At 41.8% G+C, this 14747-nt stretch overlaps 1 protein-coding gene across 2 annotated transcripts in view; it reads left to right on the top strand.

The window, feature by feature from the left end:
* Nucleotides 1-14747, top strand: part of LOC132396873 (endophilin-A1-like) — a 157434-nt gene that overhangs the window by 107030 nt on the left and 35657 nt on the right. For both annotated transcript variants that reach the window (XM_059974891.1, XM_059974892.1), the window contains exons 2-3: nt 5865-5933; nt 12274-12346. In XM_059974891.1, coding sequence (XP_059830874.1) covers nt 5865-5933; nt 12274-12346 — 142 coding nt within the window. The remainder of the gene's footprint in view (nt 1-5864; nt 5934-12273; nt 12347-14747) is intronic.

The following is a 14747-nucleotide window of genomic DNA, read 5'->3' as shown; positions in this document are numbered from 1 at the left end:
ATGGGGCCTATAGAATTTAGGAAACCATTTAACAGAGTCAGTGTCAACGTGGATATAAAAGAACAGGATTCATCTGCTCATGGTAAATGGTTGTTATTCTGACCAGTTGTTGGTGTTCTTCGGGCAGTTTTTTTTTCAGATGATAGTGAGGATGGGCAAAATTGTTGACATGAATGAGGTGAGACGAATGGCCTGTGTCTGTGCCGAACAACTCTCTGACTCGTTACTGGAATACAGAGAAACATTTTTAAAATATGGCAATGCTACAAAACTTGAGGATGTGGTAAAGTGCAGGGATAATAAAACTAATTGCAGCAGGCTGTGGATGAGCTAGTAAAATGGGCAGACAAGTGACAGATGGAATTTAATCGGTAAATGTGGTGTGATACAATTTAGCTGAGAGACAAATTGGTATGACTTTTTTCAATTTATTCTCTGTCATCTCTGGCAACATTCAAACATATTGCTTTTCTCTAATCTTGCCAGATCAAAGGAGGCAATTTAGAGTCAGTCATGTTGTTGGGTCTGGAGATACAGTACATATTGGCATCTGGATGAGGAGAGCAGACTTCATTCCCTGAAGGACTTCAGTAAACCAGGTGTAATGCACACATAGCAGTGGAGGAACTTAGCAGTTCAGGAAGCATCTATGTCGGGAAAGGGGCCAAGAATTAGAATCAGGGATCTACTTTATTCACCATATACATTTACACGTATTATTAATTTGCTGTGGTGTGTTGTTGAGGGCACGGCGTACAACAAAAAAAAATCAACCATGATAAAGAATAAAGAATTATTTAAAAATAAAGTTAGAGGATAAAGTATGGATATGAATAAAATGTGTATAAATACATAACTACCAGCATGCATTTACAATGTTAACAGCTTGATAGGATGTGGTTGAAAGTGTTTGCAGTACAATGCAATGATGGGGTAATAGATAGAGGGGTTTTTTTGGGGGAGGGGCAGCTAACTAGAATGATAGAGCAGATTAAGTGCCTGGGGAAGAAACTTTTAAGGAGGTATAATGTTTTTCATTCAGTAGCCCTATAGTGTTGGCCAGAGGGGAGCTTTTGGAAAAGGCAGTTTGCAGGGTGCGTAGTGTCAACAATGATTTTCTTTGCCTGTTTCTTTGTCCAGGACACATACAAGTGCAACCGTGATGGTAGCCTGCAGCTAATGACCTTTTCTGATAATCTGACAGTTCCCTGCAGTTACCGTTATTGTGAGAGAATGCTACACCAAGCCAGCAGTAATGGCTGAAGTGACAATGCTCTCTATGATGGCAGTGTAGATTTGCACAGCATATTCTGGGGAAGATGGAATTTTACCAACCGCCACAAGAAATATATCGCCTGCCGAGCCTTTTTGTTAATGAAGGAGATATGGTTCTGCCACATGGGGTTCTATGAAATAATGATGCCCAGGAACCTGAACGTTGAAATGGTGCTAACTGTAGAGTTGTTGATGCTGTGTGGGTGGGGAGAGGACACATTACTCCTGAAGGTGATACTCTGTGCACCTGCATGGTTTTGAAATAGGCATAGTTAAGTGCTATTTAATGTATTAAACACAATGTTTTTTCTAATAATTGCTTTTAATTGAGGAATGTTACTCATGCACCTCTGATGATAGAATTTTAGATTATTGGTTCCCACTTGGCTAGAAGGGAGGATATTGTGTTTCACAGATCTCTGGGACACAGGCCATTGATACTCTGCTCCTCTGTGCATTAACAAGACTCTTTGCTGAGAGTCAGTATGCTGGGGTACCCTGTGGTTTGTGTATAATGTGTAGAATCCCACTGAGATCACAGCGAAAGAACCCGCCTGAGATTGAATAATATGTTCTCAGGGAAAACCTGATGAATGCTGTTGTTCCACTAAACAGCTGAGAGTTACAAGCTCTGCTTGATGATTGTGAATCACTAATCCCAAGTTAGCACATTTCAGAGAATAATCAGAAGTCCCCACTTCCAAGTGTGCTGTCAGCTAGTGGGGGATACAAAAGGAAAAGGCTGTTCATCCCCCGCAGCATCAGAAGTCAATGTTTCAGATTGAGGATGCATCCGGTGATGTTCCTCTTTACAGTGTGGTCATGTGTCCCCCAAGCCGATCCCTACAACTTCATTCTTCATGTGCTTCCGGCAGTGAATGTTGCTTTGCTGCTGGGTGATTGCTGAATGAGAATGTAAGGAATGGAAAGATGAGACCATCTAGCCCTCAGTTCCTGATCCACCATTCGATACGATCATGGCTGGTCTTTTACCTCAAAATGATTTTCCAACAGTAACTCATATTCCTGAATTGATCAAAAAATCTTAACCAGTTTCTCTCTCGAATATGTTCTGCGACTGATCTCCCACATTCCCCTCATGCAGAGAATGCCAAACAGTCGCTGGCCTCTGAGTGACGAAATTCATTCTCATCTCCCTTCAAAGTGAGAATTTTGAGACTCTGATGCCTCATTGTATGCACCCCAGACAGAGGTACGGAACCTTGTCCTACTCTATCAAGAATGGAAGGTTTTCAAAATATCAATGAAATCGCTTCTCATTCCTTTGTACTCATGAACTCCCAGGGCAAATCTGCTTAATCTCTTTTTATAGGATAATCCATGTTTCACCTAATCCCCAGATTGAATCTGCTGCACTAGGGCTCCATAGGCAATCTTCCCCCTAACAATATTGTTGCCATCTGATGGACACTGAACTACACTAGCTCTTGGTCCAGAAACTTTATAAGTGTAAAGTTCAACTGCAGGTTCAAATTCCACCATTGGTTTGTCTTCCCCAATCAATGGAACCTCCCCAAGTTTTAGAACACATCAAAATCTCCCCTTGCTTCAATTCTGTCTCCTTGTACATCTCAATTTCCTTAGCAAAAAGCAAACTATGGAAGAGTCACGCAGTATTAAGAAGGCAAGGGGATGGCTGACATTTTGAGTTGAGGGTTGAGAATGAGAGGGAGGTTAAGATAGAGGCTGGTAGATGACAAGGCAAAAATCAGGCAGACAGGTCCAAGAGAGGGAGTGTAAGGACAGTAGCTGATAGATGATAAATGGACCAGGACACAGAGGCATAATGGGAAGAAGGAACTGTGAACGGAAGTGCTGAACAAAGGGAGAGGAAATCAGGATGGATTGGTGGGGGTGCGAAAAGAACATAGGGGATGTGGGTTGGCTGGGATTGGAAAACTCAATGTTCAGGCCATTGAATTATAGACTACCCAAGTGTAATTGAAGGTGTTGTTCTAGTTTGTGTTTGGCCTCACCATGGCAATGGAGAAGGCCAAGGATGGACAGGTTGGTGTGGAAAGTGCAGATGAAATGATATGCTCAAGACAGCAGTTGTAGACAGAGTGGAAGTGATTTGTAAATGGTGCCTAGCATACATTTGGTTTGTTAATGTAGACAAGACCAAGTCACAAGCACCGAATGCCTGCAACGTGAAGGAGGTGCATGAAAATTTTTACCTGACCTAGGTCTTCTTAGGTCCCTAGATGCTGGAGTTGGGGGGTGGGGGGAACAGGTGATGTGCCTCCTACAGTTGCAGGGAAAGTGCCTGAGGTAGGGAGGGGCGGGTGGGAAGGGATGAGTTATTAAGGGAGACATAGAGTGAGTGGTCACGGCGGTAAAGCCAAAAGGGGGGAATGGGGGAAATGTGGCTGGTGGCAGGATGTTGTTAGAACTGGAGGCTTTTAGAGTACAAGACAAAAAAGATCAAGGGAGCTCAATTTGTGTTGTCTCTAGGGAAGGACTGGGTGGAAGGAGTAAGCGCAGATGCCTGTGGTTGGTTTAAGCCTTCAAGAAAAGATCAAGATGAAGATTGATTGCATATAGTTGGCACAGGAAGTTCAGTGTTATATTCCAGGCAGATATCATGGATTCTTACATATGCACAGATGGTTCTAAGGATCCAGTGACAAGTGTTTCAAGTGTTTCCATTTCTGTTTCCAAGTTTCAGGTGACTGTTAAGGAAAACATCAAAGTATCAGTATTCACATCTGAGATGGTTGCCATCATTTGAGCTTTGGAATGGCTCCAATAAATACACCCTGATTATGTACTTCTCTGCTCTGATTCGTCGCTGGTTTTGACACCTATTAAAACAGGCATTTCAAATTGGAGGCCAGACATTCATCTTGAGATTGCGCAATCTCTGTTGAGGCCTCAGGGTCTAGGCTTGCGTATTCAAGGCATGGTGGGAACTCATCTGGGAGAGGGTTATAAAAGGAGGGAAGTAGTTATACGTTTATGTATTGGACATATTAGGCTGAATAATTCCTTGTTTGGAATTAATATGCATGATACTGGCATTTGCAGGAAGTTCACTTGTCAAGAAATGTGCATCATGTATTATTTGAATACAGTTCCCATGAGCGGCAAAGGCAGCATCTAATTACTAAAATGAGATCTTTAGGCTATACACAGTTCAATATGGAGAATTTCTAAGGATATCACTGCCATTGTAAGTTCATATTTGACTTCCTGAAAGACATTTGACTTTTTGATATTATTTGTTATTTTTGTTGGGGGAGAAAAATATTTTTATTTTTAGTGGGTGTACTGCCTGATTCTTTACAGGTTTTCCCCGCTATCTGAAGGTAGAGTGTTCCTATGAAACCGTTTGTAAGCCGAAATGTCGTAAAGCGAAGAAGTAATTACCATTAATTCATATGTTAAAAATTTTTGAGCGTTCCCAGACTCAAAAAATAACCTCCCAAATCAAACCAAATTACACATAAAACTTAAAATAACAGGAACGTATAGTAAAAGCAGGAATTATTTGATAAATATACAGCCTATATAAAATAGAAATATTGTATGTACGTTGTAGTTTCACTTACAAAAATCAAGAAGGTAGCGATCCAAGATCGCTGTGGAGGAAAAAAATCGGCACGTACACGCCTATGCACGTACATGCATGCGCGCACAACTGCCCACACAAGGCTTCACGGTCATGGTAGTCTCCTTCGGGGTAACACACGTGTAAAGCAGGCATCTTTTTTTTCGTAAAAGCAAAAATCCTCTTTGGTTAGTGAAAAGCAGGTACTAATGTAGGTCTTTCGTACCAGTGAGCAATCGTAAAGCGAACGTTCGAAAAACGGGGGCCATCTGTACTCCACACTTTACTTCAGTAGGTGGCAGTAATGTCCCTTATGTTGGCCTGCCAAGTGTCAGTAAACTTTACAAAAAATAGTTCAGTTGTTGTTCAGACCAAACATCGGAATGGGGAAGAAATGTGGTTCGAGTGACTTTGGCCGTGGAATGATTGTTGGTGCCAGACAGGGCGGTTTGAGTATCTCAGAAACTGCTGATCTCCTGGGGTTTTCACACACAGCAGTCTAGAGTTTACAGAGAATTGTGCGAAATGCAAAATACATCTAGTGAACGGCAGTTCTGTTGGCAAGAAAAAACATGGTAATGACAGAAGTCAGAGGAGAATGGCCAAATTGGTTCAAGCTGACAGGGAGGTGACAGTAACTCCAATAACATGTTACAACAGTGGTGTGCAAAAGAGCCTCTCTGAATGCACAACACGTCAAACCTTGAAGTGGGTGGGCTACAGGAGAAGAAGACCTTGAGTGTCCACTCAGTGGCCACTTTATTAGATACAGGAAGCACCTAATAAAGTGTTCACTGAGTGCATATACTGTCCCTTAGAATATCTTCTAGTAACTTACCCATGACTCTGCAGCCCATAATTTCCAGGCTCGAGCAATGGAACAACATCTCTGTAGAATTTACTTATTAATGAGGAAGAAGCAGAACTATATTAATATTGCTGTTATGTAGCTTGCTCTTTGTGTCCCCCTTGTGTTTGCAACTAGATCTCATTTCCGTACGTGTTTTTGTTTCCACAGCGCGTCAGTGAAAAAGTTGGTGGTGCAGAGGGAACCAAGCTTGATGATGACTTCAAAGAAATGGAAAAGGTAAACGCTGCGCCTTTCTTTCCGAAAAATTTACTTCATTACAGTATTCCAATCAGAAGAAAATTAGAACTCCAAAAGCAATTTGGAGAAGGTTGTGGACAGTAGTTGCTTACTTGAAAATAATCAGGGTGAGTTAGAAAGGAACAGAAGGATTAAGGAAATCAGCAGCATTAGGGACTGAGGCAGTATTTGTGAGACTCAAATCAAGTTAAAATTAAAAGTGTTTTGTCAAAGTACAGAGAACGGGGGAAAAATACAGCTAGACTATCTCGAAGAGCATGTGAGGAGGTGGTGGTCAGTTGCCTTGATAATAAAAGATAGAGCAAATGCAAGAGCAGCATGCTGTTGGCTCAAACACTTGCTCCCACAGCAGCCGAGGTCCGTACTGGTTTACCTCAATGCATTTGGAAAACATGAGCTACTATAGCTGTTAGATTTGGTGAACCATTATTACTGATGGTGCTGAGTTGTGTGCTCAAGTTATGGAATGTTGTGGAGTGGAGGGAAGCTGGTCAATGTCCTTGCCAACGCGTTCACTGCTCCTTCCATATCATTCCTTTGTCACTTCTGCAGCTGGCATGGTCACGGTCTGCTCTTCACTACCATCTGCCCATGGCAGCCGAGCATAAGCCTTGACACTCCGGTGCATGAATCACTTCCTAGTATCAGAGCTCCTTGTTACGGATTCTGAAGGCACCAAGCTAAAAGTGAAAACATAAATGGAAAGAAATTTGAGCTGTTACTGAAACTAAAGAATTGGGGAGAAAATGCGACTTACATTTGCACATCGGAGCAAAATGTGATTTAACTGAGGTACTTGAGAAGTGGAGATGGTTCCAAATAGAAGAGTGTGATCTGAAAGAATAAATTTGTCAGCAGTGGGAACAGATGGCCTGGGATAAAGTCAGCGAGCCAAGTTGTAAGCCTCAGGGAGCGAGGTTAATGAGGAAATATTAATCAGAGAGGAGAGCCCATTTCAGCTCAAATAAAGGGTTGTCACCAGTGTAGGTGGTTTGATTACACAAATTACTTTGAATATAATTACTCTTAAACTTTCTATTTAGCCTCTTCATTTGCAGCTTTGTGTGGCTTAAAAAGAAGAGCCAATACTGGGAGAACTTCCTTCATTTGCCAACTTGTTATGTGTCCTCATCACTTGTATGTTCCTTCCAACATTGTCCAAAATCCTTCAGCGGTATTGGTATTGGCTGCTGCTTTACAGATTCATTCTCTGTCCCTCCCCCTCTCTCTCTCTCCCCCCTCTCGCTCTCACTGTCTCTCTCCTTCTCTCTCTCATTCACTCTCTCTCTCCCCCCTCTCTCTCTTTTCCCTCCCCACTCCTCCCTCTCTCACTCTCTTTCTTTTTCTTGCACCCCCCTCCCTCTCTCCCCTTCTCACTCTCTCACTCTCTCCTCTCTCTCTCACTCTCTCACTTTCTGTCTCTCTTTCTCACTCTCTCTCTCATTGTGCATGTGCATAATTTGCACTCCATACTGGCATTTTGGTACAAGCACGAATCTATGCATATATTCAGAGAACAATGTTGTGACTCCAAAATCAGTCAAGCATAATCTAGCTTTGATAATTAAAATAATAAATCTGAACAATAATCCTGCCAGAAGAATTTCTGTTGTTTGATAAATCATCCGACCATTTCAGCCAGTGTTGTTTTTCTTTGAGCTAATCCATATAAGATTAATATAGGTTTCTAACTGAGGAATAATTTTACAATGGAACTATTTGTGGTACTGATCCCAGTTCAATGCTGCAATTCTGGCTAATCATTGAGAGTGGGTTCTATTATGTTTCGTAAATCCAAAGCATAAGAGCTAATTGAACAAAAAACATGGAGCTGGGAATAATGTATCTAACTTAGTTTTTACTTTAAGTGAGGTACGTACGTATCACATGGAAGCGTCATGACATATGCAATTCACATATTTTTACTTATAACCCATGATGAATTATTTAAATGAATGAGTGCTTAATCAAGCTATATATTTACAATATTACTCAAACCTTACTGAAATATTAAATACAGTGCTCCTCCCTGCTAGCCATAAACTTCAACTTTATATAGAATACTTCGCACCTTATATATAGTGTATTCTACATAATACAATTGTTATACATAAATCGACAGCGTAGTAAATTTTAAATTGTCACATTCTGGCCTAAAGATTTAATCGCTGTGGAGGATTTCTTACTCCTGTGGGATAACATTTTTTCCTGACAAGGGAAGGACGTCGCTGTGCTTGGCCGGTGAGACTTGTGGCTGTGTGGCAATCTCAGGTTATTGGGCCTCCTCCCTGCTGGTTGTAGGAGCTGGCTCTGAGACAACAGGAAGTGCTTCTTACAGGTCTGGGTTCCTTTGATCTTGACGTGTTGACATCTCAGTCATTGCATGGCAAGCTTCACCGGACAATGTAGATCATAATGTACAATGCCTGATTTTGCCATTCCTTTAACTTTTGGAAAACCACCTCACATGCTTTGTCTATTACCATTTTTCCCGACTTGTAGTAATGAGTTTAAGGAGTGGAAGCAGGAACACAGTAACCACGTTTGACAGGCTGTAGAAAGGTTTACAAAGATACCTTCTATCCTGGGCAGAGGGTATTGATCTACTTTCAGTACTGGGCTGATGACGATCTTAAAATCACTGCAGACCCCATTCTTCTTGGCTACTGAGACCACTGGTGTTGCCCATGGACTCCACTCAACCTTCAGCCTCCATGCAAACTAGCTCACTGGCAACTTTATCACGGATGGTGTAAGGAACCGGATGAGCTTTGTAAAACTTGGATGTGGCACTTTCATTTAACAATATGTTTGAGTTTTCCGATACTATCCTTGAACGCTGCTGTGGCATCTGCCAGTTGACTCTATTGCAGAAGCTATGGCACACAAGTTGTACTTGTCGCAGCCAATCATGGCCCCACAATGCTGGTCCTCCTGTTTTACCACGTACAAGCTCAGTGTGGTTTGTTGGTTGCTATGTTTCAGCATTATGGATGTCATTCTCACAGGGAGTTAACTTTTCTCCAGTATACATTCTTAGCTGAATGTTTGCATGCTTTTAGTATCTTTGAAATGTCATTTAAGCTTGTTTTGTGGAATGACTGAAGCAGCCAAGCCCATGTCCAATTCCATTTTAAATGAATTGGCCACTCAGTTCTGGTGTAAGCCATATTGCTTGTCTTCTGTTAGTTTTCACATTTTAAATCTCAAGGCTATCCAGTCCTATGCCACTCTCATCATTATCAGATTTTTTTCATCAACAGCATGCAGATTAGTGCTCTTTTTGAAACTGCAATTTGACTTTTTATCTTTTTCACTTTCCCTTGCTCTTTGTATGTGTCCTACTTTGTTGTATTTCCTGCAAGTTTCCTATTTAACCCTATGTGAGCTCCTGCCACAACAATAACACAAGTTATTCAGCCCGGCCGGTTTCTGTTTGGGTGTTGCAATTTTCTCATTTGTTTTCATTCCTGACTGCAACTCAGTTATGTCTCTGTCTGCTGTTTCAATTGATTCAGCTATTTCAATTGCTCTTTTCATTGTAAGCTAGGAGCCACTTTAGAATGCTTTCTTTTTGAATTCCACAAACTGAACAATCTGTCAGTGCATCACTAAGCCTATTACTGAACCAACAATACTCGGACAATCTCTTCAATTCAGCCACGCATGCTGAAATCAACACCACTTCCTTTTGATCCTGCTTATGAAATCTGAAGCATTCTGCAATCAGCAATGGTTTTAGTTTTAAATGTTCCTGCAATACTTTCATGATAGCAGCAAAGCTCATTTTGGCTAGTTTGGTTGGAACAGTCAAACTTCAAAGCAAACTGTATGCTTTTCCACCTAATGCACTCAGCAATACTGGCACTCGCTTTTTATTGGCTGTTTCCTTTGCTTCAAGTTACTGGTTGATTCTCTAAGTATACATGAGCCTATTATCTATTGTGCAATCAAACACATCTATCCTTCAGATGTAGCCAGCCATTTCTGCTTTTTGAAAATTACCAGTTACCTGGTACTCATCATTTATGAACCCATGAATTTGTCCATTTTCTGACTTTTTTTAAACTCTAACATCTTCTCCTCTTGCATGATGCACTTTTATTTAACTGAAACGTCTCACTGTGCTTCAACAGGCAGGTAGTCATCTGAGATTCGTTTTAAATACCTCGTCACCACTGTTATGTTTTGTAACTCCAAAACACAAAAACTAATTGAAAAGAGAGCATGGATCCAGGAATAACGTATCTAACTTTGATTTTACTTTAAGCTGGGTGCAAAGGTATTACGTGGTTAGGTCATGATATATGCAATTCACGTATTTTTATGTATAATCCGTAATGAATTATTTAAATGAACAAGAATGCTTAATCAAACATGTTTAAAATATTAATCAAATATTACGGAAATACGAAATACACAACAGGTTCCATGTAATGGACTGCATTGAAATTAACTCTGACATTTTGCTTGTATAATTAAAACACAGCTGGTGTGAATTTGAGGCTGACTAATTTGTGTGTGGGCAGAATACTGTAAACCTGTGGTCTGGTTTCTGGACAGTTTATGTGTTACTGCTTACATTTATTCACAAATCATCTTATCGGATACTGAGATTATTAGAATGATGAGAGTGATTGGAAACTGGCCTAACATGAATAAATGCGTTTCATCGAAATGCACTGTAGGCTTCATGAGAGTTTGAGCTCCAGACAATAAAGTTTATTTGAAACTGAATCCAAATTGATTTCAGTCCCAACTATGATATAAAAGTCCTATGGACAGATAGAGAATGCTTATACAGCTGAACAAAGCCACACTGGCGAACGCATATTCAGATTGATCCACCAAGTAAAGTTACTCTTTCCCAGTCTTAACAGAGGCCAAGTTTTGCCACCTTTCTTCAGCCATATCTCATCAACCTGCTTGGGACACTTCAGCAGCTGGACCACATTATGTAAATGTAAATATAAAATAAAATGAAGATAAAATAATAGAAAAGTTTTCCAAAGTCAGCGTCATACTGCAAAAAGCACCTCCTGGGAGTAATAAAAACAGCATTTCACGGCAGCTTTTAGAGTTTGAACTGCAGCGGCCAATGAGTGAACGGGAGCACGACAAAAAGAGACTTCACACAATGACTGGGATTAATTAGCAAGGGCCAATAAAAATAAGGCAGGTGCGGGCAGAGTGGCCACTGTGTGAGTGGGGAGGTTCTGGCTCAGGCTCATCAGGTTTAGGTGATACAGGCACCTTGGGCAAGGTAAGTATCTGGCAAGTTTCTTCTTCTTCGTTGTTCATTCTTCGCCTGTTAGTACATTGAGAATGGCTCTAGTTGGACTTCCGGGAGGCCTCCATGTGTTCTTTGAGGTATCTTTGTTTTGTGGCTGGAGACGAGTCTCAAGGTTGTATAATGTATACATCCTTTGATAATAAATATACTTGGATAGATTCTTGATTAGTCAGGGCATGAAGGGTTGTGGGGAAAAGGCAGGAGATCGGGGCTGAGTGGAAAATAGATCAGCCATGATGAAATGGTGGAGCAGACTTGATGGGCCAAGTGGCCAAATTCTGCTCCTGTATCTTATGGTCTTGTGGCCTTAAACTCCTGTGCTATTGTGAAGCATAGAAGTTGTCTGTACCAAGGGTAAGAGTTTCAGGTTGTATACTGTATGCATTCTCTGATGTTAAATTGAACTATTGAAATTGAACCATTGAAACAAGAACCCAGAGATTCACATCACTATATTGAGTTTTCATGTTTCCAATCTGACACAGTTCAGGCTACCTGTACCCTCAATTATGCCAGTTTATATGATGTTCTGGTAAATTTGTCATTTTGTAAATTATACAAGATCAGGTTTGTTCCAAAGTCTGATAATAAGCTCTGAATCTCTAATGGACTCTAAGACTGAGCCAGGCTTGGCTGCATTGCACTCCGAGGTGTCAGTATAGAGAGACCAGTGAGAAATACGCAGAGTATTGGATTAATTCCATCCCAACAGAACCTTTTCTACAGTAGCAGAGACACGAAAATAGAAGGACATGCAACATTACCTGGATTGCAATGACCTGGGAAACAGTGCAAGAAATACTAAACCTCATCTTAATCAGAAGTTTGTTGGGTTAGATTACCAGCACCTACAGTATGTACAGAGCCATGTGTTATGACTGCTTGGCATTGACAGTTCAGTTTAACTTATTAACAGTGTAGAATGTTGGGTTAAGACTAATGGGATAACAATAAAGTTCCATTTTATCTCATTAGTGGAGTAAGCCCTGTGTCTGCCTTAACCTCCTTTTGATTTCTTATTTTCAGAAGGTGGATATCACCAGTCGAGCAGTGATGGAAATAATGACGAAGACAACAGAATATCTGCAGCCCAATCCAGGTACGTAAGGAATAGGAGCCGGAGTCGGCTGTACCTACTTTGCTATTCAGTAAGGTCTTGGCCGATCTGAACACTGATATCATTCTCTGATGCACATAACCCTTGGTTTCCCTGAAATCTAAAGACTTGTCTGCCTCCTTCTGCCCTGAATATTCTTAATATATTAGCCACTCATGCTCATTGGGATAGAGAAGGGTAGGAGTCATAACTCTCAGAGAAACGGACTCCCTCCTCACCTCAGCTTTAAGAGGATGTTCCTTTATCCTGATATTATGCCCCCTGGCTCCAGACTTGCCTACCAGGGAGACATCAAAACAGAATCTGCTCTGTCAGTCTCCCTTAGAATCGTTAGTGTTTCACTAAGATCAGCAAGAAGATCACGTAAAATATATCTTGTGCACTTCCATAGGGTAATGGTGTTGCAGCGTATCTGGTGTGCTGTTTTCACACAGTATGCAGTCTTTCTTTGGAAACTATCGGCAGGGATAAACCTGCAGAATCCATAGTATGCCTTTGTTCTCCTAGGATGACAAACCATTGACTATAGCCATGCAATATTTAGTAGGTTATTTTCATCACTTACCCCAGCAAAGATGTTGTGGCTAAGGTTTAGCTGCTCGTGTCATTGCTCCAGAAATAAATCGGTTTAATAATTCATCGCAACACACACAAAATGCTGGAGGATCTCAGTAGGTCAGGCAGCACCTATGGAAATGAATAGAAAGTCGATGTTTCGGGCCGAAACGCTTTTTCAGGACTGGAAAGGAAAGGGGGAGGACACCAGAATAAAAAGGTGGGGGTAGGGAATGAGGACTAGCTAGAAGTTGATAGATGAAACCAGGTAGGTGGGGAAGGTAAAGGGTGGAATCTGATAGGAGAGGAGAGTAGAGCATGAGGGAAAGGGAAGAATGAAGGGCACCAGGGGGAGGTGATAGGCAGGTGAGGAGAAGAGGTAAGAGGATAGAGCATAGAACAGAGGAAGAGGTTAGGATGATGGAAAAAAAATTACTGGAAGGAAAAGTCGCTGTTCATGTCATTAGGTTGGAGTCTACCTAGATGGAGTATGAGGTGTTGCTTCTCCACCCTGAGTGTCCATGGATAGACGTCGGAACAAGAATGGGGATAGGCGTTAAAATGGTTGGACATTGGGAAATCCCTCTTTTGCCAGATGGAGTGGAGGTGCTCCACAAAGCATTTGCCCAATTTATGTAGGATCTCACCATTGTAGGGGAGGCCATATTGGGAGCAGAGGATGACCACAACGGATTCAGAGGTGAAGTGTTGCCTTACCTGGAAGGATCGTTTGGGGTCCTGAATGGAGGTGAGGGAGGAGGTGGATGAGCAGAGGTAGCTTTCCTGTCACTTCCAGGGATAAGTGCCAAGAGGGAGATTATTGGGGAGAAATGAATGCACAAGGGAATCATGGAGAGAGCGAGCCCTGTGGAAAATGGGGGAGGTAAGGATGCGTTGGATGGTAGAATTCTGTTGAAGATGGCAGAAGTTACGCAGAGTGGTGTTTTGATAATGGAATCTCATGGGGTGTTAGATGAAGACCAGAGAAACTATTACTGTTAAGGCGGCAAGAAGATGGAATGAGTGTGGAAGTCTGGGAAATACAGGAGATGTGGTGAGTGCAGCATCAATGGTGGAGGAAGGGAAACCCCATTCTGTAAAGGAAGAGGACATCTTTGATGTACTGGAAAGAAAAGCCTCATCCTGGGAACAGTTGTGGCAGAGGTGGAGGAACTGAGTAGAGGGAATTTTTACAGGAGACAGGCTGGGAAGAGATATAGTCAAGATGTCGGTAGACAGTTTGTCTCCAGAGAGATCAAGAAAGGGGAGAGAGGACTCAGAATGAACCAGGTGAATTGAAGGGCAGGGTAGAAGTTGGAGGCAAAGTTGATGAAATTGACGAACTCAGCATGGGTGCAGGAAGCAGCACCAGTGCAGACATCAATGTAGTGCAGGAAGAGTTGGGGAGCATTACCAGGGAAAGCTTGAAACATTGTCTGTTCTGCATAACCGACAAAAAGACAGGCATAGCTGGGGCCCAATTGGGTGCCCATGGTTATAACTTTGAGTTTGGAGAAATTGTTGAGCATGAGGACCTCTTCTGCCAGACGGAGGAGGGTGATGCTATAAAGGAACTGGCCAGGTTTGTTATTGAGAAAGAAGTGGAGAGCTTTAAGGCCTTCTGGATGGGGGGACAGAAATGTATTGGAACTGGACATCCATGATGAAAATGGGGTGGTCAGGGCCAGGGAATTGAAAGTTATTGAGGACATCAAGAGCACGTGAATTGTTGTAGATGTAGTTGGGAATGGCCTGAGCTAAGGGGGTTAGAATGGAGTTGAGGTATGCTGACACGAGTTCACTGAGGTAGGAGCAGGCATAGGCATTG

This window comes from Hypanus sabinus, chromosome 7, assembly GCF_030144855.1.
Source record: "Hypanus sabinus isolate sHypSab1 chromosome 7, sHypSab1.hap1, whole genome shotgun sequence".
In the NCBI taxonomy this organism is placed as follows: domain Eukaryota; kingdom Metazoa; phylum Chordata; class Chondrichthyes; order Myliobatiformes; family Dasyatidae; genus Hypanus; species Hypanus sabinus.
This window is presented reverse-complemented; position numbering and strand designations above follow the sequence as displayed.